Source organism: Pristis pectinata, chromosome 15, assembly GCF_009764475.1.
Source record: "Pristis pectinata isolate sPriPec2 chromosome 15, sPriPec2.1.pri, whole genome shotgun sequence".
NCBI classification, from domain to species: domain Eukaryota; kingdom Metazoa; phylum Chordata; class Chondrichthyes; order Rhinopristiformes; family Pristidae; genus Pristis; species Pristis pectinata.
In genome coordinates, this window is record NC_067419.1 from 19,107,915 (window position 1) to 19,131,257 (window position 23,343).

At 39.6% G+C, this 23,343-nt stretch overlaps 1 protein-coding gene across 1 annotated transcript in view; it reads right to left on the reverse strand.

The window, feature by feature from the left end:
* LOC127578541 (voltage-dependent calcium channel subunit alpha-2/delta-4-like) overlaps positions 1 to 23,343 on the reverse strand; it is a 343,330-nt gene that overhangs the window by 174,279 nt on the left and 145,708 nt on the right. Inside the window, 8 exon segments of the mRNA XM_052030691.1 lie at positions 836 to 961; positions 3,955 to 3,959; positions 5,022 to 5,117; positions 6,966 to 7,059; positions 8,854 to 8,951; positions 11,701 to 11,746; positions 13,616 to 13,683; positions 19,121 to 19,182. Coding sequence (XP_051886651.1) covers positions 836 to 961; positions 3,955 to 3,959; positions 5,022 to 5,117; positions 6,966 to 7,059; positions 8,854 to 8,951; positions 11,701 to 11,746; positions 13,616 to 13,683; positions 19,121 to 19,182 — 595 coding nt within the window.

Genomic DNA, 23,343 nt, shown 5'->3' on the forward strand with positions numbered 1-23,343 from the left:
AAATATACAACCAGAAGAGGGCATTCACTCAACAAATCTGTATTGGTGTTTCTTTCTATTCTCTTTCCCACATTTGCTAATACACTTTTCTTTTGAAAGCACTTAACCCTTTTACATCAACCAGTGATATCTAACTCCACGTTTTTATATTTCTCGAAATATAATCAAATATTTCCTCAGTTCTCCATTGGATTTATTAATAACTAAAATTTACATCTCCAAGTTTTAGATTCTGTCATAAGTAGAAACATGTTCCCTGCCCAAATGATTCATAAGTTTTAAAAGACATCTAGTAGACACCTCTCACTTCTCTTTCCAAAGAACCTCTCGCAACCTGTTCAACCATTCAGAATTGGTATAACCCTTTCAGATCTGGTACCATTCTTACGAATATATTTTGAACTTCTCTATGCTTCTTTGAGCTTTTCACAGAATGTAGACTACAGTATTTTCTATGACAGTGCATCATCTTACATTTATCTAATTTTTCCCCTTGCTTGCCCTATCTGTAAAGTTGTTGAGACATAGCTGAAATCTCCCAAGATTAGTTAATACATCTGCAACAGAATTTTCAAAGTAGGCTGATCCAGCAACAGAGCTACACATACAGATAAGTACATATGCAAACAGGTGGCATACACAAATCAAGCATCATGCACGCGTATTGGCAGGTGGACTTACAAATGAGCAATGAGATAATACTAGATGTAGACTAGATGAAAGTCCTAAAGCAAACCCAGTCAGAGGAGGAAAAGGGAAGATGGGTGCAAGGGAAGATGCAATGTTTCTTTGGGGACTAAGTGCAGCATTTAGGAAAATATGTTTCAGTAAATACTAACCCATGTCTGCCTCAAAGGCTATGTAGTAACAAAATGTCCAGCTGGGTGCTCAGCAGCTCGTCGGTACCAGAGAGGGAAATGATCCATGGTGAAAATACTATGTTTGTCCTGAGTCGTAAGAACTTTCTGTAAAATGAAACAATTGATCAAAGACAATTCAGAAAGCAGCCCTGATTTTAAAACGATATGTGGATATATAAACTAGATCCCTTCAACTTGTTTCAGTACTTCCACACAGAGAACCAAGTAGAGAGAACATCAGAGGATGGAAGGCCAGAGCAGAGAGGATGCAGTGTCTCTTTGGGGACCTGGAGGTGCTCTTGTGCTCATAGTGATCCATAGGAAAGGACTGATAACAAAAGTGTGAATTTAGATTTGCCTGGTAAGCTCTCTTTGAATCATGTTGCTGTCTGCTGCAGGCCCAGCGCTATACATAGGTGCTACAAATGGCAATTAAAATCTCATTTGCATCTGAAAGACATGATGAGACACTGACCTTTAAATAATGGTAAGGTTACAATATTGATAGTAGTTTTGTTTTTGTGGGATTCAGGCATCTATGGCATGCACAGCATTTAACCTTTATCCTAATTGCCTTCAAGAAATAACCTTAGTCTGAGCTCTCTGATAAAGTAATTGGGTAAATCTGTCTAATTTTCATTTTAGAAAAGTTCTCTATCAGGGAAAGTAGAAAGAAATACAGTATTTCCCCAAAAATAGAGAAATCAACTTTGGAAAAATGCTGGGTATGAAACTTAAAGTAAAGAAGCAAAAAATCTAATAATTTGTGGTAAGCAGCACTTACCTTTAGGAGGATAATATCCAGGAACAGAAGATATGATTGAACCAGATTAGCAGAACAGTAATACTTCATAGAGTTTGCCCCAGTAACTAAACTGTCTGTAAGTCATGTGGCTATGTGTACATTCTTGCACCAATGGGAGGGAAGGATGGTGGGACAAAACTTCCATGTTTTCTGAAACAGACTTCTTTGCATACTACAATTGACAAGTAAATGTTGATGCATTTTTACACAACTCTGTTGAAGCTTAACTATCATTCTTACTGGATTCTGGGGAACAAATTAATTGATGTTTGTGGTGGATTTTATTTTTTCTAGACTTATATCAGTTTCCCTGCAGGTGGAGCCATTGCAATAATAAAGATCTGCAAAGGCCATTGAGTTCCGGAATAATTAATTGTTAACCCGAAATGAATTCTGCCAGCTACAAAGAGATTCCTTCACCAGCCACATCTTCTCCTCCCTACCCCTTTCTGCCTTCCGCAGGGGCCATCCCTCTGTGATTCCCTGGTCTGCTCATCCCTCCCCACTCACCCCTCCCTGACCCCTGAAACTTTCCCCTGCAATCACAGGAGGTGTAACAGTTATTCTTACACCTTCTCCCTCACCACCATCCAGGGACCTAAACAGCCCTTCCAGTGAGGCAAAAATTCATGTGCACCTCCTCCAACCTCATCTACTACACTCGGTGTTCCTGATGTGGCCTCCTCTACATCAGCGAGACCAAGAGCATCCTGGGGGACCATTTTGCAGAGCCTTTCAATTCCACTTCCCACACTGACCTGTCCATCCTCGGCCTTCTCCACTGCAGGGTGAGGCCCAATGCAAACTAGAAGAACTACACCTCATAGTCAACCTGGGTACTCTACAACCCCATGGCATGAACATTGAGTTTTCCAATTATAGGTAACCTTCCCCTCCAGCAAGTACTTTCCCCCCTCTGTCCGATCCTCCTCTGGTCCTCCCATTTTTGTCCCCTTTCCCTCAACCACCCCCTCCTTCCCAGCCCCTATGACCCATCTTTGTCCCCCTCCTCCCCTTGTTCCATCTACCCACCACACACACAGTTCACCGACAGGCTTCCCCCACCTCTCTCCCCTATCTGGTTCTAGTTCCATTTGCCATTCCCCTCTCCCCTGATTGATCCCATTATCACCTACTTTATTTATCAGACTTACTCCTTTACTGGTAGCCCTTTATGTTCCTGCTTATCTCCTTCCAGCAGCTTTCTCCAACCTTCACACTCCCCTCACTTCATCTGCCTCTCATATTTTTTCTCTCTCTCTTTGTCTGCTTCCATCTGTCATTCACCTGCTACTTTCTCCCAACTCTAACCCCTCCCCTACCCTCCTCTCCCCTCCCCTACCTGGCGCCAACCTGCCTGTCATTTTACACCCCTTTAGTCCACCAATCACCTCGGAGTATTGCCTCACGCTCCCCTTCTCCTTTTTATACTGGCCATCTTGCTTCTCCACTCTTAGTCCTGATGCAGGGCTAAAATTCAACAATTCTTTTCCTCCCACAGATGCTGCTCGACGTGCTGAGTTCTTCCAACAGATTGTTTGTTATTCCAGATTCTAGCATCTGCACTCTCTTGTGTCTGCTTTAGAGTTTAATATGTGAGGGCACAATTTGGTTGACTGCACTGTTTAGCTTCTACTGAGATGCTAGATATACTGTAGATTACAGGATACGTGATTCATACTTAGATGCCACATTGTGAAATGAAATAACAAAGGCAGTCTTGAGATAAGAACCAATAAGTTTAGATTGTTAGTCCTGTACCAAGATGATAACCAGATTGATCATAGAAACACATTCATTTCTGAGGGTCACATCCATAATGTATGTCATACCATAATGCATGACAAGGATTGTGTGCATGGGTAGAGATGTACTAAGATCTTGACCTTTCCTTAACAATTTGTAGATGGAAACCAGGATGAAAAGGTTCAACAAAGGTTAGAACTCTAATCAGAGAAAAAGAGGCCAATACTGCTTATTTCCATGTCAAATTAGCTCTCCACAGTGAAATAAATAAAATAAACTTACATGTTGAGTGAAATATTGTTTCCAGAGTATTACATTCTGCAAAAGAAGTTCAGTTGTTTGCATTTGGAAAAGAATCTCAAATGGTAACGTGGTAAAAGTTGAAGTTCTATCTTGGATCTTTTATTTCAGATTTTTGGAAGATTTAATTTACCAAAGGACTGGCAAAGAGAATGGAGTTTCTTACTTTGTAAATAGTTGAAGAGAAAGAGGATGGTGTGATGTTGACATGAGAGACAAGCATGTTTGTATCAAAGTAAAGACATTTGCTAAACACTGCTTTTAGTTGAGGAAGGCAGGTTTTATCAAATGTTCTCTAATCTATCCCCTTTCCAGAGGATTTTTAGCAGTTCACCTGAGATCTCCATTGAAAGACCCCCTCATTAAACAAGGTTACTCAAAACCCCATAAGTAACTGTGGCAGTTTATGGCTGCTTTCCTGCTATAAAGGGGCAGTGGAAGTGAACCTTCAGCATCTTTATTACAATTGTACAAAACTTGATGTAGACCTCATTGTTGATTCCCTCAACATAGTAAAAGGAATATATCGAGAAGTCATTAGTCTACGTAGAGAAGAAATCCCTTGTTTTAACAAATTAATGGTCATTTGGTGAAAAAAGGTAGAAAATTAAATAAGCAAATTGATGTTTCCTTTAAACTTCTTGCACAATTAAAATTCTTATCTGCAAAGTTATGACAGCAGAGTGAGAAAATCTGCAAGTAAATTGCCAGCCAAAATCTAAGTGCTGTGTCTAATCATACCATTGTAGGAAGAAGGATAAGGCAGGCAATTATGAGGTTTAGAAAATTCATGACAGTTGGTATTGCATCCTTCATAACAAAATAGCAGATGTTAGGCTTTTTGGAAAGAAAGGAATATCTGACTGACTTCCCCTTCCAACTGTATGCATATATGGCTACCCTGTTTAGTAACCTGTCAAATGAAATATGTTTAACTAATTGTTAGCTCCATATTTTGCTGTTAATGTAGAGAATTTCATATCTTTACATATGGCTATGAAAATGTAAATGAATTCTTTATATACATTTATTATTTTGCTACAAATAGTAAATATGGACAAGCTTTCTCAGTTGAAAATAACTCAATAACACTTACGATGGCATGTCAAATTGCCAGCAATATCAACAGTTGCTATGAATATTCAACTAACTGTTTTAATGCTTAATAGAACAGCTTCACTGTCATCCAAAAATGATTTTTTTTCTCATCTTCTGTAAATCATGCAATTGTGTCAGGAAGTCTCCACAATTTTTCTTATTTTCACGAGGAGGAGAAGGTGAGAATACACATTTTAATGATTTGTACCTACTTGTTTGAGCGCTTCTCCTTTCCAACAAAAAGACTACTTCGCATCAGGCCTGCACGAGTGCCCAGAAAAGCCATTTCAATGCCATCCTCATTATTTCTGTGTACAAGTTACAGAAAGAAATCTCAGAAGTTATCAAGAAATATTCTCAAGTGCACATAATACCAGAACAATTAACCAGAGGAACCTACAAGACCAGAAGATATTGGAGCAGAGTTAGGACATTGAGCCCATTGAGTCTGCTCCACCATTCAATCATGACTGATTTTCTTTTCAATCCTATTCTCCTACCTTCTCTCCATCACCTTAACCCCCTTACCAATCAAGAACCTATCAATCTCTGTCTTAAATACATCCAATGACTTGGCCTCCACAACCCTCCGTAGCAACAAATTCCACAGATTCACCACCCTGAAGAAATTCCTCCTCATCTCAGTTCTAAAGGTATGTCCTTTAACTCTGAGACTGTGCTCAGATCCTAGACTCTCCTACTAATGGAAACATCCTCTCCACGTCCACTCTATCCAGGCCTTTTGGTATTCGGTAGGTTTCAGTCTCTTAGAGATTCTCATATATGTTAAATGCAATAATGGTAAAGGTAGTTTGTATATTAAAGTAATAGCTATTATCATTTATGTATCATCATGAGGATAGCATCAGAATGATATACTTGGTAATTTTGCTCATTATGTGAAGAATAAATAAGTTTTATTAAAGCAGATGTGAAGGTAAATAAGGAAGTATTTTCTCTGATTTTCCATTAGTTTAACAGTGTCAATGGGAAAATTAGAAAATTGAGGTGTGACATAGCAATTTACTTGCAAATTTTCTGATTATCCTGCCATAACCTTTTTTTTTCAATAGAATAAATAATTGGGGATATTTTAATAAAATAACATCAAATGTTATTTTATCCATCAGTGGGACCTCAGTAATACTATATGCTTTCCATGAAAGCATTTACCAGATATTCATTTGTATTAAATTCAAAACCCACATCAAGCATTATAACAGAGTGAGGGACTCGCACTAAGAATGCCCTTATTACTGGAATAGGGTATTTAGAAGAGAGCATCAGTGTCTCAGTAGGAGAGTTTCTTAGCTCTTAATCATCTGCAAGTACTTGAATCCTGAAGCAGGAGGTACACCTCACCACCCATTTCCTCCTCCTTCTTCCCTCACTCTTCCCCCTCTACCTATCCACTACCCAGACCCAAACGCACATGAGGATTTTTTTCTGTAATTTGCCAAAATTATTTAAGTAAAGTTAACTTTAAGGAGTTTACCATTGTTAGCTAGGCCTGTTGCTGAGAAGAAAATAAGGGCCATAGTGTCCAGTGCACATTATTATATTTCAATTCTTCCAGTTGTGTTTGTTTCCCAGAAAATCAAATACATTATAATATGTAGAAAAGATATATTTAGTATACCAACTAATCAGTAAATTGATAGATCAGTGAATGGAGTAACAAGTTAATAAAATAATAGCATAAATGGCACCAGTGACAATGATTCATTGTAGCAGTAACATATCAAAGTGTGGCAAATGACAAATCAATAAATTAGTGGAGCAGTAGATAACAATTAATGAATAACCTTAGAAAGAAGACAGTAAGTACTTGGCACAATAATGGAACAGCAGGAAAATTAACAAATTATAGATGGACACATCAAGAAATTAATAATTAATATAAACAGCAATCATCAATAATTTAATACATTCGTACTACAGCAGGCACACAAATCAAAATGAATTGATCTGGGAATATATGATGAAATCAATAAATTTATTAACCAGAAAACCTCTTTAAAAATTCCAATGATATCCTTTTTAAATTTCTTTATGTTTTTGTATAATCCTGATGGGTTGTTAGAAATTCTGATAAATGAGATTTTTACAAATATATTTTATATTTAATACATTTTTTTTGTAATGACTATACTTACTCAGAAACATTCATGGCTATGGCTGTCCAGTATGCTTCAATTGGAGCAGTTACAACAGCATCAAAAATAACTTCTTGGACCAGCTCCTCATCACCTTCATGTAAAAGTAGACATTTCAAAGTGACATAGAAAAGATAGGATAGGAGACAGCTTTAGGTAGATAAATACAAGGAATATAAGTGTACATAGACAAACAAAGGTGTATTCAAAGATTGTATTATGGATGCATAAATGCATATTCATGTACGCTAGTACCTTGTTTAGCATTCAGTTTGCAGGAATAAGAGCATTAATGGAATCAGCGCTAAACGAGTCATTCTAGCATTATACGCAGAGGAATGTATTATTTACGGCACAATGACCCCCTGTCTTCTCCACACTTGCTCTTGTGTACTGGGTAACTGGGTGTCAGGAACCTAGTCCAAGCCTCTGTACTTCCCCCTGCTGAAATGGGAACTTGACATGAATCTAGTAACAAATTGTCTACGGCTCAGTATGGAGAGCCAGCCTGTGAGGGTTAATATTCATCAAGCTAGGGAAAGAGACACAGACACTCGGTGCTGAGATGTGGTTCATTGCTGGGATCTAATGATGGCTGCTCTATGTGTTGACAGAGCTCCTAGATCCTACAGCCTCTCTCATTAGCTCCTGTTGGAAGCTGCTGTTTCCCATTCTTAGTTCAGCTTGTTACCACACAAAGATCTCTGGTCTGGAGAGTGCCATGTAGCCAAACAACAAAAAATAAAGACAGCAGCTTCTATCACATCCAAGAGTAAGTGACAAGAGAGACTATAGGATCTGGGTGGTCTGTCAACATGTGGTGCAGGTGCTGCCAGTCCCCAGCAATGGCCAACACTCATTCTGTCAGCCAGGATGCAGCCCTGAGCACCACGTCTACGTGTTGAGCAGCCACAGCACTGGCCCTAGTACTCCCAACAATAGCCCTCACAGCCAATGTCACCACACTGAAACAGGTGGTGATTCATTGCTTGAAGAGTGCAGGTGGAGGGTAGTGATTCCCTCCAGATTCCCAGTACAGCAGCATTCAGCCCAAGCAGGTCTTTTTTACAGTAGACGGTGGTATTTACATTTGAGTCTGATTGGAGGATCAAGCGTGCTACAAAGAATCAGTGGAATAGTGCTAATCAGGATAGCAGTGTATATGATGTGGATAGACATAGTCATAGAATCATAAAGAGATATAGCACGGAACTGACCATCACACACCCATATTTACACCAATCCTACCCTAACCCATTTTATTCTACACCCATTCCCACCAAATTATACCACTAATCTACACATCACAGGAGATTTACAATGGCCAATTAACCTGCAAACCCACGTTTTCGGATGTGGGAGAAAATTGGAGCACCTAGAGGTCACCGACACCGATACAGGGAGAATGTGCAAACTCCACACAGACTACAATAAGGGTCAGAATTGAATCCTGGTCACTGGGTTTGTGAGGCAGCAGCTCTACCATCTGTACACAGCAATTTCAGCATGTAGAAGTTATACTGAAACCTACTGTCCATACAATGAAAGGCATCTGAATTGTTGATAGTTTAAGATATTAATTTCTGTATTCCTGTCAGATCCAGGGTAATTTCCAGCTCTGTAGCCTGATTAGTTCCTCTGCATGGTAGCCAGGACTCAGTAATTCAGCACAAAGGAATGGAAAATTTCCCCTAAGAATTTTAGAAATGTAAATTCTTGTTCAATTTAATATCAGCCAGGTACATAATATGAAGGCAAAGCTTCACTGAACATTGTTTGTCTTTAGATTTTTCAGCAGATGACATTGAATATTACTTGCTAATAAGAATAGTAATGAGTCTTACACATGAAATAAATAGGTTCAAACTACAGATGATATGGTGCTCACATTCCAGATCTGGTTCCTCTCCCGAAAGATACCGAATTACAGCCTCTTTCTGTGATAGCTTGCGATGGGCTGTATCAATGTCAGTTACACAATAAATCCTGAGAGAAGGGAAAGAAACGAAGGTCCTTTCATTCACACGTATAAGTTTTTAAGTCCATCAGGTTCCAAGTTTATTTGAACATCAAATAAATTCAGAAATGGCATCTTACCAACAAATGGATTTATCACCTCATAATTATACTGAAACAATTTGTTTAGATTAAATTACTGGACAATTTCTTACAGAATTGGTCAAAATTAGTCTTAATTTAGTGGTATTCTGCTCCCTCCCCCAATCAGAAGATCATTGGTTCAAGATCCATTCTAGGATTTGAGAAGAGGATCTAGCCCAACAATCCAGTGCAGTACTAAGAGAGTAATGCCAGATGAAACAAAATATATTAAACGTTCTCTTCTTTCTTGCATTTATGTTTCACATATGTCATTCATTGAGCAAAGGAAAGCACAGTCTTTATAAATAAATGTCACTACTGAAGGTGACAATTATCAAGCATGAATTTGTGATGGCCAATACTAATGGAAGGATAAACTCCTCCAGTGGATGTTCACAGTTTGCCAAAGTATCTTTTCATTTAATCCTTCAAGTGATGTGGATGGCACTGGCAATGCTGGTATTTACTATTCACCCCTAATTACTCCAGAATTAAGGAGGCAATTAATAGTCATCTACATTGTGAGTGCAGAGTCACACAAAGGCCAGGTTGGGTAAGGATGGCAGAATTCTCTCCCTGAAGGACATTAGTGAACCTCATAGGTTTTATGACAATCCAATAGTTTCATGATTATATCTTCTGAGAGTGGTGGTTTTTTTAATTCCAGATTTATTTGGTTACTCGAATTAAATTCTTCAGCTGCCATGGTGGAATTCAAGCTCTTGTTTCTGGATCAATGGTCCACAACTCTGGCTGCTCATCCAGTAACTTTACTACACCAATATAAATATGATTCCTTCGTACTGAGATTTGCTGTATGTTAGAGATTAAGCATTCTAATTTTTCTGCTATAATTCCATTTTATGCAAGACCTGCATTATGAACATTAGAGAGTCCAATGACTTCCTGATGGAGCTGCAAGACCATTCAATCTGTTGTTCAAGTAACATTACATATTGTCCTACACCTCTGTGCATTATTGTCTGCTAGATATTAATCCTTAATTAATCAATTATGTAAAGAGCCCAATGTATCAGCTATAGTTCTGTTGACATCCTTCTTTCCACTTAAACATCCTTGACATCCTTTTTTCCTCTTGAAGCTTACAGCTTGATGTCCTTGACCACTGGGAAGTCTTAGAACTGAGATCAGGAGAAATTTCTTCATCCTGTGGAATTCTCTACCATTGAAGCCAGAGGAGGCCAAGTTGTTATACAGTTTAAAAATTGGAAGATATATTTCATAATGCTAAATGCATCAAGGAATTTGGGAAGAAGGTGGGTTCGGAGTACTTAAGTGGATGATCAATATGATCACATTGAATGGAAAAGCAGACCTAAAGGACTGAATTACCTGTTTCTGTTCCTATTTCCTATGTTTCTATGTTTCTATATCTGACAAACATTAAATAAATACAGAACAGAAAATTCTGATCACGCAAGACATATCAAGGTATGTTAAGCACTCACAACAGCTGCTCCTTCATACTGTTGCTACCTCAAACATGCACATGCACCTATTCAGACCTCCACTCACATGCATTGTCATTCATATTCCCCACTCACACTCACAGAAGGTTTTCCTTCTAATGGGCAGAGAGACCAGTGAGTCCCAGTTACATGCTCGAACAGACGCTGCCAGAAACCTGTACAGGTATGTACATCTAACATTTATCTCCCCCATACTTCCAAACAATGTTTGATTTATATGTAGAAAACACATTCTGTAGAATGCATACTGATTCTCTCAGAGGTATCTTGGACCCACTCACTTGTGCAACTGTTCTGAAGAGAGGAGTTCAATTGAGATGATTAATGAGAATGCTGGTGTAGATCCATATTGAGATGGTTGGGTCATTGTCATACAGATATCTTTATTGGTCACATGTACATCGAAACACACAGTGAAATACATCTTTTGCGTAGATGGTCTGGGGGCAGCCCGCAAGTGTTGCCACACTTCCGGCATCAACATAGCATGCCCACAACATCCTAACCTGTACGTCTTTGGAAAGTGGGAGGAAACCAGAGCACCCAGAGGAAACCCACACAGACATGGTGAGAACGTACAAACACCTTACAGACAGTGGCCGGATTTGGACTCTGTCACTCATGAGTGGATCGCTGTTTTCCAGGAATAGAGAAAATTGATGTTTCAAGGAAAATTGTTAGCTAAATTTCCCTTTAAATAGCATCAGAATGGAAAATGTCACAGGTTGCAGACCTATTTTTGTGGCTCCAATTTACATCAACAATGCTGAAAAGTTGTGCTGGATGATGACTGATGTAAGTAGGTGTGCAACTTATGTGAATGAAACATCAGACCAACTAGTTTGGATCCGACCGGTTAGTGTCCAGTTGAACTTCAATAGTGTGATTTGACCAGGAAACAGTAACAAACATGATTTACTGATATCTCCTCATTATCATATTGCTCTATGTGTACAAATTGCCTGCTCTAATTCCTACATCAGAGCAATTTGAAATGTCACAAGGTTATGAAAAGTACTAAATAAGTCTTTTTTTCTAGTGAGAGCATGGGTACCAATTACAAATAAACTACTGAATAACAGCAAGCCAATCTAAAGTCTACTTATACAAATTTGGAATGACAGTATTCAGTAATACCACCTTACCATTCATTGGCAAGTGTCACGTCTGTTTGGTCTATGTCATGTAATCCTGAAATTTAAAATAAAACTAAATCAGTGATTTAAAATTGATTCACATTGGTTTTTAAAAAAGGACCAAGAACTACTCCCAAGTCCATCAGATGAAAGCTGCAACCAATGACTCAGAGAAGACAAAAAAAGGGTTTTGCTGAAGAAATGTAAGCAGCTATGGTCCAACTTAAAAAGCAGAACTGAAAATGTGACGGTGCCAGATTATCAAGATTTTACTGTATTAGAGAAATTAATGGGATTGAATGACAATAAATCCTCAGGTCCTGATGACCCATGTCATAGGGTTTTGAAAGAGGTATAAAATATTTATATTTTCAGATAACTTAAAGCTACATGGCAGTATGGCCTGTGAGGAGAATGCACAGAGGTTTCATAGACAGGTTAAGTAAATGAGAAAAGATGGTGGCAGGTGGAATATAAGGTGATAAAACAGATCATCCACTTTGGTAGAAAAAATAGAAGGATAAAGTATTTTTCAAATGGCAAGCAATTTTAAGATGTTGGTGTTCAGAGGGTCTTGGGTGAACCTTCTACATGAATCACTTAAAGGCAATTAAGAAAGCAAATGGTATGTTGGCCTTTATTGCAAGAGGATTTGAGTGAAGACATCTATTTCCAATTATATAGAGGACTGGTGAAATGGCATCTGGAATGTTGTTGACCTGAAGAAGGACATTTTGAGGTTGCATTACGGGGAGTGCAGCAAAGATTCACCAGAGATGAGAGATCTATTGGACTGGGCTGGATCTTTGGAATTCACTGCTCAATAAAGCAAAGAAGGCTCTGTCACTGAGTATATTCAAGACAAAGATTGTTTTGTTTTGATGTTAAGAGAATCAAGAAATTGGACAATAGTGCAGGAGAATGGTACTGAGGTAAAATATCAGTTATGATATTAATGAAAAAGGCACAAGGGACTAAATGTCTTATTCTTGTTTCTACTTCTTAGGTTCTTATTCAAGTATTGTAATATAATTATGTAGATATAAGAAACTATACAAATGGTTATGGGTACATTTAAGGAAGTAAACTGATCATTTCCCTGCCCACCTATCTATCCTGCTGTTATAAAACTATAGAACAGTCCCTTAGTACAATAAGATGGACTCTTGACCTCACATTCTACCTCATTATGGCCTTACACCATATTCTCTGCCTGCACTTCACTTTCTCTGTAACTGTAACACCATATTCGGCATTCTATTTTCCCTTGCTTTTTATTGCTTTTCCCTTGTACTACCTTGATGTATTGATGTGCTGAAATGATCTGTATGGATGGCACGCATAACCAAGTTTTTCACTGTACCTTGGTACATGTGACAATAATAAACCAATTTACCATCTATCATTCTCCAGCAGACTTAGGTTATTTATGCACTGACAATTTTTAGCACTTATATGCCTGAATAATAGATAACATAATACAATTTATCTGATACCTTTTCACAATAAAATATTACAAACGTTTTTGATTAAGAAACAAACCTATGGAGAACCAGAGAAGGTTAATTAGGAAGGAGGAGGCAGGTTTGAATGAATTATGTGCAAAAACTAGCAATGTTTCAGGACAATGTAGAGATAGTTAGGTTATTTGAAGAAGTTGAGAGAAAATAAATGGAGAACAATTAAATGATTAGAAGTTTCCCATCAGTGCTCCTCACCTCCAGATGTCCCAACTTCATCCTTTCACTGAATTCAGATTTGGGAAAAAGTTACATCAATGGAGAGCCAATTATCTCATGTTTTTCATATTTTGTGCCTAAGTAACTATTGTAAGGAAGTAAAGAATGCGCATTTTTAATAGTTATGACATTTCTAATAAGATTTTAAAATCTACTGATAAAACAGTCAAGCAGTAGATTCCTACCTTCTTCCACAGATATATTTCCAATGAACAGAGATTCACCATGACCTCTTGTAAGAACAATACAGAGACTGAAGGAAATGAAAGCAGTAAATTATGACAATATGCATCAGAATCAGAATCAGGTTTATTATCACTGACATATGTCATGAAATTTGTTGTTTTGTGGCAGCAGTACAGTGCAAGACATAAAGACATAAAAATTACTGTAAGTTACAAAAATAAACAAATAGTGCAAAAGAGGAATAATGAGGTAGTGTTTATGGGTTCATGGACTGTTCAGAAATCTCTTGGCAGAGGGGAAGAAACATTGAGTGTGGGTCTTCAGGCTCCTGTACCTCCTCCTGGATGGTAGTAATGTGAAGAGGATGTACATATATTATCTATACTGGCAACACCTTTATTAGGAGCTGTCTGTTTTATTTAGGAAGTGCAGAGAATATTTTAGAATACATTGTTGGCTCCATTGATATTCCCCTCTACAGAATTAACAGGATACTGGAAAAACTGTCAGTTGATCAGGTGGCATCTATGGAGAAACTAGACTCTCTTTTCTTAAGGGTCCTTTTGCAAACATTTCTGTTTTCTCTAGCTGCTGCTGGTCTATGAATACCTTCTGAAGTTGAGTAGAAGTAATCACCCAGCTATGGGTTAGACGCTCAGTGGGAACAGTTTTTGTTTCAGGTTCCCAGTATTTGCAGTGCTTTGGTTTTTACTGTTTACTCTGTGAACTTCATGTGAGCAAAGAATTTCATTGAACCCTGATGTATATGACAATGAACTAATCTGAGTCTGAATCTGTATTCCTTTCTGCTTTTCCTGGAGAATGTAAAGTTGTTGGGAGTTGCAGGGAAATTAAGGTGGAGAGATTCATCACAAGGCCTGATCTCTTAACATATGTACTTACAAGCAAGTATGTACACTCTATAACCCTAATGTTTCTGTAGAAGCTGATTTTTCAGTAGAATGAATTAAATGATGGTGGGTTTCATGTCTGTCAGATATCATGTCAACTAAACTATATTAAATTCTTCATATGTTTCAGAGTAGCATAAATACTGTTCTCTTAATGGTTCCTTAGGATTTCTGGGATGGCCCCTTTGGTTTTATATCAAGATTTGCTTTAGGTGAGGCAGATCTTGACCTGAAACCACAAGTGGCAGTAGAGGCATTTATGTCTCCCTGACTTCAATTCATTTCTCATTTCTAATATTTCCTTACAACATAGAAGGGGGACATTTGGTCCATCTGGTTCAAGCAAGCTCTCAGAGAATTTTCATTCGTCCCCTTACCCCATTTATTTCCCTGAAACCTACTGTCTCTCACATGCTCATCAACCTTTCCCATTCACCTGTCACCCACCTATACTGGATGTAATTTACCATAGCCAGTTAACCTGCCAGCAAGCCTTTGGAACATGGGAAGAAACTGAAGCACTTGGGGGAAATCCACATGGTATCAGGGAGAATCTACAAAATCCACACAGACAGCACCCAATGTCAGGATTGAACCCAGGTCCCTGGAACTGTGCAGCATCAGTACTAACTGCTGTGCCACTGTGGTTGCCAACTTTGAGGAATATACAAAGGCATTTGCAACAGGCTAAAAGCTCAGGGATAGGAGAATGTGGAGGGTAAGATGGAAATGGGGTGCAGATAAGATCATTCTTACATTCTTTTGGAACTTCCCTATTAGGACAGGTTGGCAGTTGTAATACAATATTCAGGAAGTTCAGAGGTCAGCAGCCTGCCTATTAGCTGTTGATCACACCAGCAGCCGAACATCTGTTTCCAGCCCCACTTACTGGACAATATCATATGGACAAACTTATTTTCCTACTTTAAGACATCACCGTGGTCTAGAGCAAAAACTGAAAACGCTGGAAAAGCTCAGCAAGTCAGCTAGCATCTGTGGAAAGAGAAACAGTCAATGTTTTGGGTCTGTGACCCTTCCTTCTGATGGTAACTATTTTTCTTTCTACATATGCTGCTGACTTTCTGAATTTTTTTCCAGCATTTTCTTTTTTTGTTTCAGATTTTCAGCATCCACAGATTTTTTAAATTTTCACCATCATCCAGATATTCCTTCTCAGTCTCGCCCAAAATTGTCAAACAGTGACAGAACATTATTAATAATCAAAAGGAGATTTTTAATGCCCTCCTCATCAAAAGCTCCATTATGGACAATGTGGAAAACTGGCTAGCTATGTTCTATGCACAAAAACAGGATAAATTTAACCTGGCTGACCATTACCCAATTAGTCTACAATCCATCATTAGCAAAGTGATGGAAGGTGTCATCAACAGTGCTATTAAATGGCATTTAGTCAGCAATAATCTGCTCACTGATACCCAGTTTGGGCTTTGCCAGGACTACTTAGCTCCAGACCTCATCAAAGATTAATGCTAACCCAGGAGCTGAACTTCAGGGATGAGGGGAGAATGACTGCCCTTAACATCAAGGCAGCATTTGATCAAGCCCTAGGAAAACTGAAGTAAATTGGCATCAAGGGGAAAACATTTCAATGGGTAGCCATTGCTCACTAAGAGGTCAGTGTTTGCATTTGTTGAAGATCAATCATCCCAGCCCCAAGACCTTGCTGCAGGGGTTCCTCAGAGCAAGGTCCTAGGCTCAAAGACCTTAATCTGCTTCTTTCCATCATAAGTTCAGGTGTGGGGATGTTTGCTGATGATTTCACAATGTTCAATCCCATTTGCGGCAATGCAACAAACGAAACAGCCCATGCCTGTATGCAGTAATATCTAGATCCCACTCAGGCAAGAGACTATAAGTAGAAAGTAACACTTACACCACAAACTGCCAGACAATGAGCATCTTTAACAAAGTTGTGGTGCAATACAGGGCACACGTAGTAGATGTGCTGCCTCACAGTGCCAGAGAACCGGGTTCAATACTGACCTCTGGTGCCATCTGTTTGGTGTTTGCACATTCTCCCTGTGACAAGGTGAGTTTCCTCCAGTTCCAGTTTACTCCCACATCCCAAAGACATGTGGGTTGGTAGGTTAACTGGCCACTGTAAATTGCCTTTAGTGTGTAGGTGAGTCGTAGAATCTGGGGAGAGTTGATGGGAATGAGAGGAGAATTAAAATGCAATTAATGTAGAATTAGTGTAAGTGGGTAGTTGATAATCAGCACAGATTTAGTAAGCTAAAGAGTCTGTATTTCTCAATGACTCTAAGCGAGTCTCAGCATCTACCTTTGATATCCAATGGCATTGTCATTGGCAAATGGAGTTTAATGTGGGAAAGTGTGAGATCATGCACTTCAGTAAGAGGGATCAAAAGGCAGATTATTGTCTAAATGGAAAAAATGAGTGAAGTACAGAAGGATCTAGGTGTCCTTATGCATGAATCACAATGTTAGCAGACAGGTACACCAAGTAGTTAAGAGTACAAATGGCATATTGGCCTTTGTTGGAAAGGGATTGGAGTTTAGAAATAAAGAAGTTCTATTACAACTGTACAGGGTGTTGGTGAGGCCATACTTGCAATACTGTGACAGTTTTGGTCCCCTTACCTAAGAAAGGATAGAGTAGCATTGGAGGTAGTCCAAAAGCTGGCCTAATTCCTGGGATGAGATGCTCATCCTATCTGGAAAGGCTAAAAAGATTGGCTTTGTATTCTTTAGAGTTTAGAAAAATGAGGGGTGATTTTATTGAAGCATATCCTATCCTGAGAGGGCATGACACATTAGATGTTGAGATGTTTTCAGTTGTTGAGATATTTTCACTTGAGAATCTCGAATGAGGGGACATTGTTTCAAGATAAGGGGCCAGTAATTGAAAATTGAAATATGTAGAAATTTTTCTCAGAAGGTAGTGAATATCTGGAATTCTCTGCCCGAGAGAGTTGTGGAAGCTAACTCATAAGAAGTATTTAATGTGGAGGAAGGTATATTCTTGAAAAATCATGGAATTGAGGGCCATGTTGATATGGCACAGAGGAGGAGTTGAGGCCTGGGGTACATCAATCACGATCATGTTGAATGACGGAGCATGCTTGAGGTGCCAGGTGGTCTATTCCTGCTCTTTTTTCTTCTCGTGTTCTTATGTTCTTGTCATTGCTGAGACCCCACCATCATTATCCAAGCAGTTCACTATTGATCAGAAACTCAACTGAACCAACCACATAAATACTGTGGTTGCAAGAGCATGTCAGAGGATAGGTATCTTGCAGTGAGTAATGCACTTTAAACCCCAAATCCTTTCCACCATCTGCAACGCACAAATCAGAAGTATGGCAGAATATGGAGTATGGAGTTTCCATCAGCAACTCCAGCAATACTCAGTAAACTCAACATTATCCATGACAAAGTTGCTTGCCTGATTGGTACCCCATTCACCATCCCAAACATTCCTTCCCTCCACCACCAGTGCACAGTGCCTGCAATGTGTACCATCTACAAAACTGTACTAGTTATTTGTTCAGGCTCTAACAGCACCTCTCAAACCCATGGTATCAACAACTAAGAAGGACAAGGACTTCAGACAGATGGGAACAGGTTCCCATCCAGGTTGTTCACCAGCCTGACCTAGAAATATATCACAGTAGCCCTTCAGCAGAAGAACTGCAGTGGTTCAAGAAGAGGACACAATATCAAGAGCAATTAAAAATGAGCAAAAAATGCTGGCCATGCCAATTATGCCCAGGTCTTGAAAGGTGAACTAAAAAAAACTTCTTTTTGGCCATGTACAACTCCAAGCTCTCTATTTGGACAACTATCGATAACTTCTGAACGGCTGCAGATAACATCAGATGAGATGTGGGACCATACTTATTGTCATATTTCCTTTCTGTCCAATCATGCAAGGCTACCTGTTGAATAATAGTAGAAGCAGTATTGGCCTTGAATATCATTAATGAATGGAGAAGGCATGGCAGAGCATTCATCTCTTCACATTTCAACCTAACTCCCTACTTGTTGAAGCTTTTAGTTTCAGTGAGGCCTTTGTGAACTTGATTTAAAAGCTGTGTGGCTTTCCCACCCGAGTAAAATGGGTATGTGCACATTATTAAATGATCCCATTGCTGAACTGTTAATATTTCCCTTCACGGCTACAGTGAAATTACTGTCAGTGATTCAACCTGCAAGAAATAGATTCCCCATGCCTATATTAAAGATCAGAATTAGAGTGGGGTTGAAACTACCCTGTAAAGAGGGAAAAAGTGCCCTGTATCTTTTCAAAGTAGTATCTTAATATGACATTATCTACATTGGCAATGGGACTACATTATTTTCATTCCCTAAAAATTGAAAATAGAGCTTTATTACTATGGTGTCAACTGAAAATATGTTGGGGCCCTTTGGATAGGGTACTTGTTAAATGACAGACACAATCCATTTCACTTCCTTATTTGTTCTTTGCATTAGATTGGTTCACTCAATTATATTGTTTTCCACAGATCACTTACACCAAATCCTCTATTTCTATAAGGTACCTTTACTTAGAAATTAATGAGAAGTACAATGTTTGAAATAGAATATCACCTGAAAGGCGTGTCATTGATATGTGTGTAGAAGTAGTCATTGGTTAGAAATAAGACACGTTTCTGGAAATCCAAACAGAGAGAATAAAATTAAATCAGTATTTGTTAATACACTCGAGGACTGAAGATTAATATTCATATTATAGAGTCATACAGAATGGAAATAGGCCATTCAACCCACCACATCCATACCAACCAGTGGGGACACATCTAGATTAATCCCATCTTCCAGCACTTATCCCACAACCTTCTCTGCCTAGGCAATTAAAGTGGTCATTTAGACACTTTTTAAATGCTGTCACATGCTTACTTTTTCTCTCTTTATCCAACCCTCGATGTCCTTCAACATCCAGGTTCCCTGTACTTGTTACCCTTGGCTTTCACCCTTACAGGAACATATTGGCCCCAAACTCTCACTATTTCTTCTTTGAATGCTTCACTCTGTACAGATGTAGACTTACCTGCAAGTAGATGCTACCAGTCTATGTTTGCTAAGTCCTGTCTTATTTTAGTGAAAATTGACTTCCTCAATTTAAGACATTTATTCCTGGTCCATCCCTATCTTTTCCCATAACTATTTTGAATTATACAGGGTTCCGATCACTATATCCAAAATGCTCCCCCAGCGACACTCCCTCCACTTGACCAGCTACATTCTCCAAGATAAGGTCCAGTAATCTTTGGTCTGTTTACATACTGTGTCAAAAAGCTCTCTTGGTCACAACTCAAAAATTTTCCCCCTCTGAGCCAATTGCGCTAAGATAATCACAATTAATTTCAGGAAATTGAAATGGCCCAGTACTAAAATGCTTATGCTAAAAGCGGCTATCAATTTTACACACTTAGTCTTGGGTTCTAATGGTGATGCCATGCCATGCACTAGGCATATTGGAGTATCAATGTGGATTGCAAATATATTCAGATTGATGGATGACATCATAGAGGCATAGAGTCACAGTGTTGTAAAGGATAGAAACAGACAATTCAGCCCCATGTCTATGCCAAACATCATGCCTATCTATACTAATCCCACTTGCCTGCATTAATTTCATATCCCTCTTTGCCCTGATCATTCAAGTATCTGTCAAGATTCCTCTCAAATGTTGTTACTGTCCCTGCCTCCACCACCTCCTCTGGCAGCTCAATGCAGATACCAACTACTCTGTGTGAAAAATTTAACCCCTCAGATCCCCTTTAAATCTCCTCCTTCTCACCTTAAACTAATTCCCTCTAGTTTTGGATACCCCTATCATGGGCAACAAGACACTAACTATCTACCCTATCTATGCCTCTCATAATTTTATATACCTCTATCATGTCGCCTCTCAGCCTCCTTCACTGCAGGAAAAACAGACCTATCCTATCCAAGCTCTCCTGATAACTCAAGCCCTCCAAACCAGACAACATCCTTGTAAATTATGTCTCTCCTGTTGTGTATATTGTAACCAGATTAGAGGAGTCTGTGCACAGGTGAGCTAGGAGGGAATACAAAGGAACTGAGGCTGCAAGGTTGCTCTGAGCCAGGCAGAAAAGGGGGAGGAGTCCATGATAGAAACCCAATCCTGAAGGAAGTCACTGAAAGGTGCCAAACTGTTGGAGTCTCGAGCCAGAAGAGCAGCACTTCCCTCATTCTATTTCCTGAGCAGCAATAGAAATCATCAGGCTCTGATTGGATTGATTTCAGCTTGGCTTTGGTTGCTCGAGTTTTGGTTCGGTATTAATTTTATGCCCATGCAGACCCATAGGAAAATGCCCACAATGAAAGATGGTGCCAGAGTGTGGCCACTCGTTACAAGCTGCTCTCTGCAGATCTGTTCATTACTTCTATCATAATTGTTCTACTTTTTAAAATCTAAATTCTAAGACTTTAAGAATTACTAATAATGTTTTTTTAAAAATCTACTTCTGGCAATCTTCTGACCTCCAGGAGCGAATGAACTACCGATCTGACTCCCGGACCCACATAGAACCAACCAGCGAGGCCTAGGACAGTCCCGTTCATGTGAAAGCCTGAGCCGAGTGAAAGCCCAACCCCACGGAGCCCCCGTCACTGGGACCCAACTCCTGGACCCCACTGGAGCACCCAATGCAGAGACCCTATGCCAAGGCCCAACTGAAACGAAGGCTCGACCCTACAGAGCACCTGAGGCCAAGTCTCGATGCTGAGGCTCCACCAGATGCCCCCTGATGGTGCAACTCACTCCTCACCAGGGCTTCCAGACCTATCCAAAAACAACTATTTGCCTTCCAGTCCAGCTGACTCCAATCCAGGGCTTCCAGGTCTGTCCAGAAGCAATCACTTACCTTCCAATCCATCAGACTCCACTCCAGGTCTTCCAGGTCTGTTCTTAAGCAGTCAGCTGATTCCACTCCTGGACTTCCAGGACTGACAAGATGCAGTTGCCTCAGAAATGTGGTGGGGGGGGCTACCACATTTATTGACTACAGCTCCATCTTCAATACCATAATTTCAAACAAACTCATCTCCAAACTCATACTCCCAGGACTCAACACCTCCCAATGCAACTGGATCCTTGACTTAGAGCCATAGAGTTATATAGCAAGGAAACAGGCCCTTTGGCCCAACTGGTCCATGCTGACCAAGGTGCCCCATCCAAGCTAGTCCCATTTGCTAGCGTTTGGCCCATAACCTTCTAAATCTTTCCAATCCATGTACCTGTCCAACTGTCTTTTTAAAGTTGTTATTGTACCTGCCTCAACCACTTCCTCTGGCAGCTCATTCCACATACATATCACCTTCTGTGTAAAAAATTTGCCCCTCAATTAACTATTAAATCTTTCCCCTCTCAACTTAAACCTATGCCCTCTAGTTCTTCATTTCCCAACCCTGGGAAAAAGACTGAGTGCATTCAGCCTATCTATGCCCCTCATGATTTTATACACCTCTATAAGGTCACTTCTCAGTCTCTTATGTCCCAAGGAATAAAGTCCTAGCTTGTCCAAACTCTTCCTATAACTCAGTCCTAGTCCTGGCAACATCCTTGTAAATCTTTTCTGTACTTATTCCAGTTTAATAACATCTTTCCTATAGCAGAGCCACCAAAACTGGACACAATACTCCAAGTGCTGCCTCATCAACATCGTGTACAACTGCACCATGACCTCCCAACATTTATTGGTATTGGTATTGGTATTTGTAATGGTATACTCAAGGCCCTGACTGATGAAGGCCAGCGTGCCAAAAGCATTCTTCACTACTCTGTCTATCTGTGACACCACTTTCAGTGAAGCATGTAGTTGTACTCCAAGGTCCCTCTGTTCTGCAACACCTCCCAGGAGCCCTACCATTTGCTGTGAAAGTCCTACCTGGATTTGACTTTCCAAAATGCAACACCTTGCATTTATCTGAATTAAGCTCCACTTGCCATTCCTCAGCCCACTTACTCAACTGATCAAGATACCCCTGTAATTTTTGATAATCTTCTTCACTGTCCATTATACCACCTATTTTAGTGTCATCTGCAAACTTACTAACCATGCCTGTTTTGTGCTGTATGGTTCTATGGTTCTATGTTCTATACATTCTTATCCAGATCATTGATATAGATGACAAACAACAATGGGCCCAGCACCAACCCCAGAGGCTCACCACTAGTCACGAGCCTCCAATCCAAGAAACAACTTTTCACCCTCTGCTTTCTACCATCAAGCCAACTGTGTATCTAATTAACCAGCTCTCCCTGAATTCCATGTGATTTAACCTTCCAGAGCAGCCGACCATGTGAAACCATCAACGGCCTTACTGAAGTCCATATAAACCATGTCTATCGCCCTGCTCTCATCAACTTTCTTGATCACATGATCAAAAAATTCAATCAAGTTTGTAAGACATGATCTCCCGTGCACAAAGCCATGCTGACTACCCCTAATCAACCCCCGTCTTTCCAGATGCACGTGTACCTTATCCCTCAGAATCCTCTCCAGTAACTTACATACCTACCACGGATGTTAGACTTACTGGTCTATAGTTCCCAGGTTTTTCTTTGCCACCCTTTTTAAATAAAGCACAACATTCGCTACCCTCCAGTCTACTGGAACCTCATCTAACGAAGATACAAATATCTCATCCAGGGCTCCTGCAATTTCTTCCCTAGCCTCCCACAGTGTTCTTGGATATACCCAGTCAGGCCCTGGACATTTGTTTACCTCCATACCTTTTAAGAAGTCCAGCATCTCTTCTACTGTAACTTCCTAACCAACAGA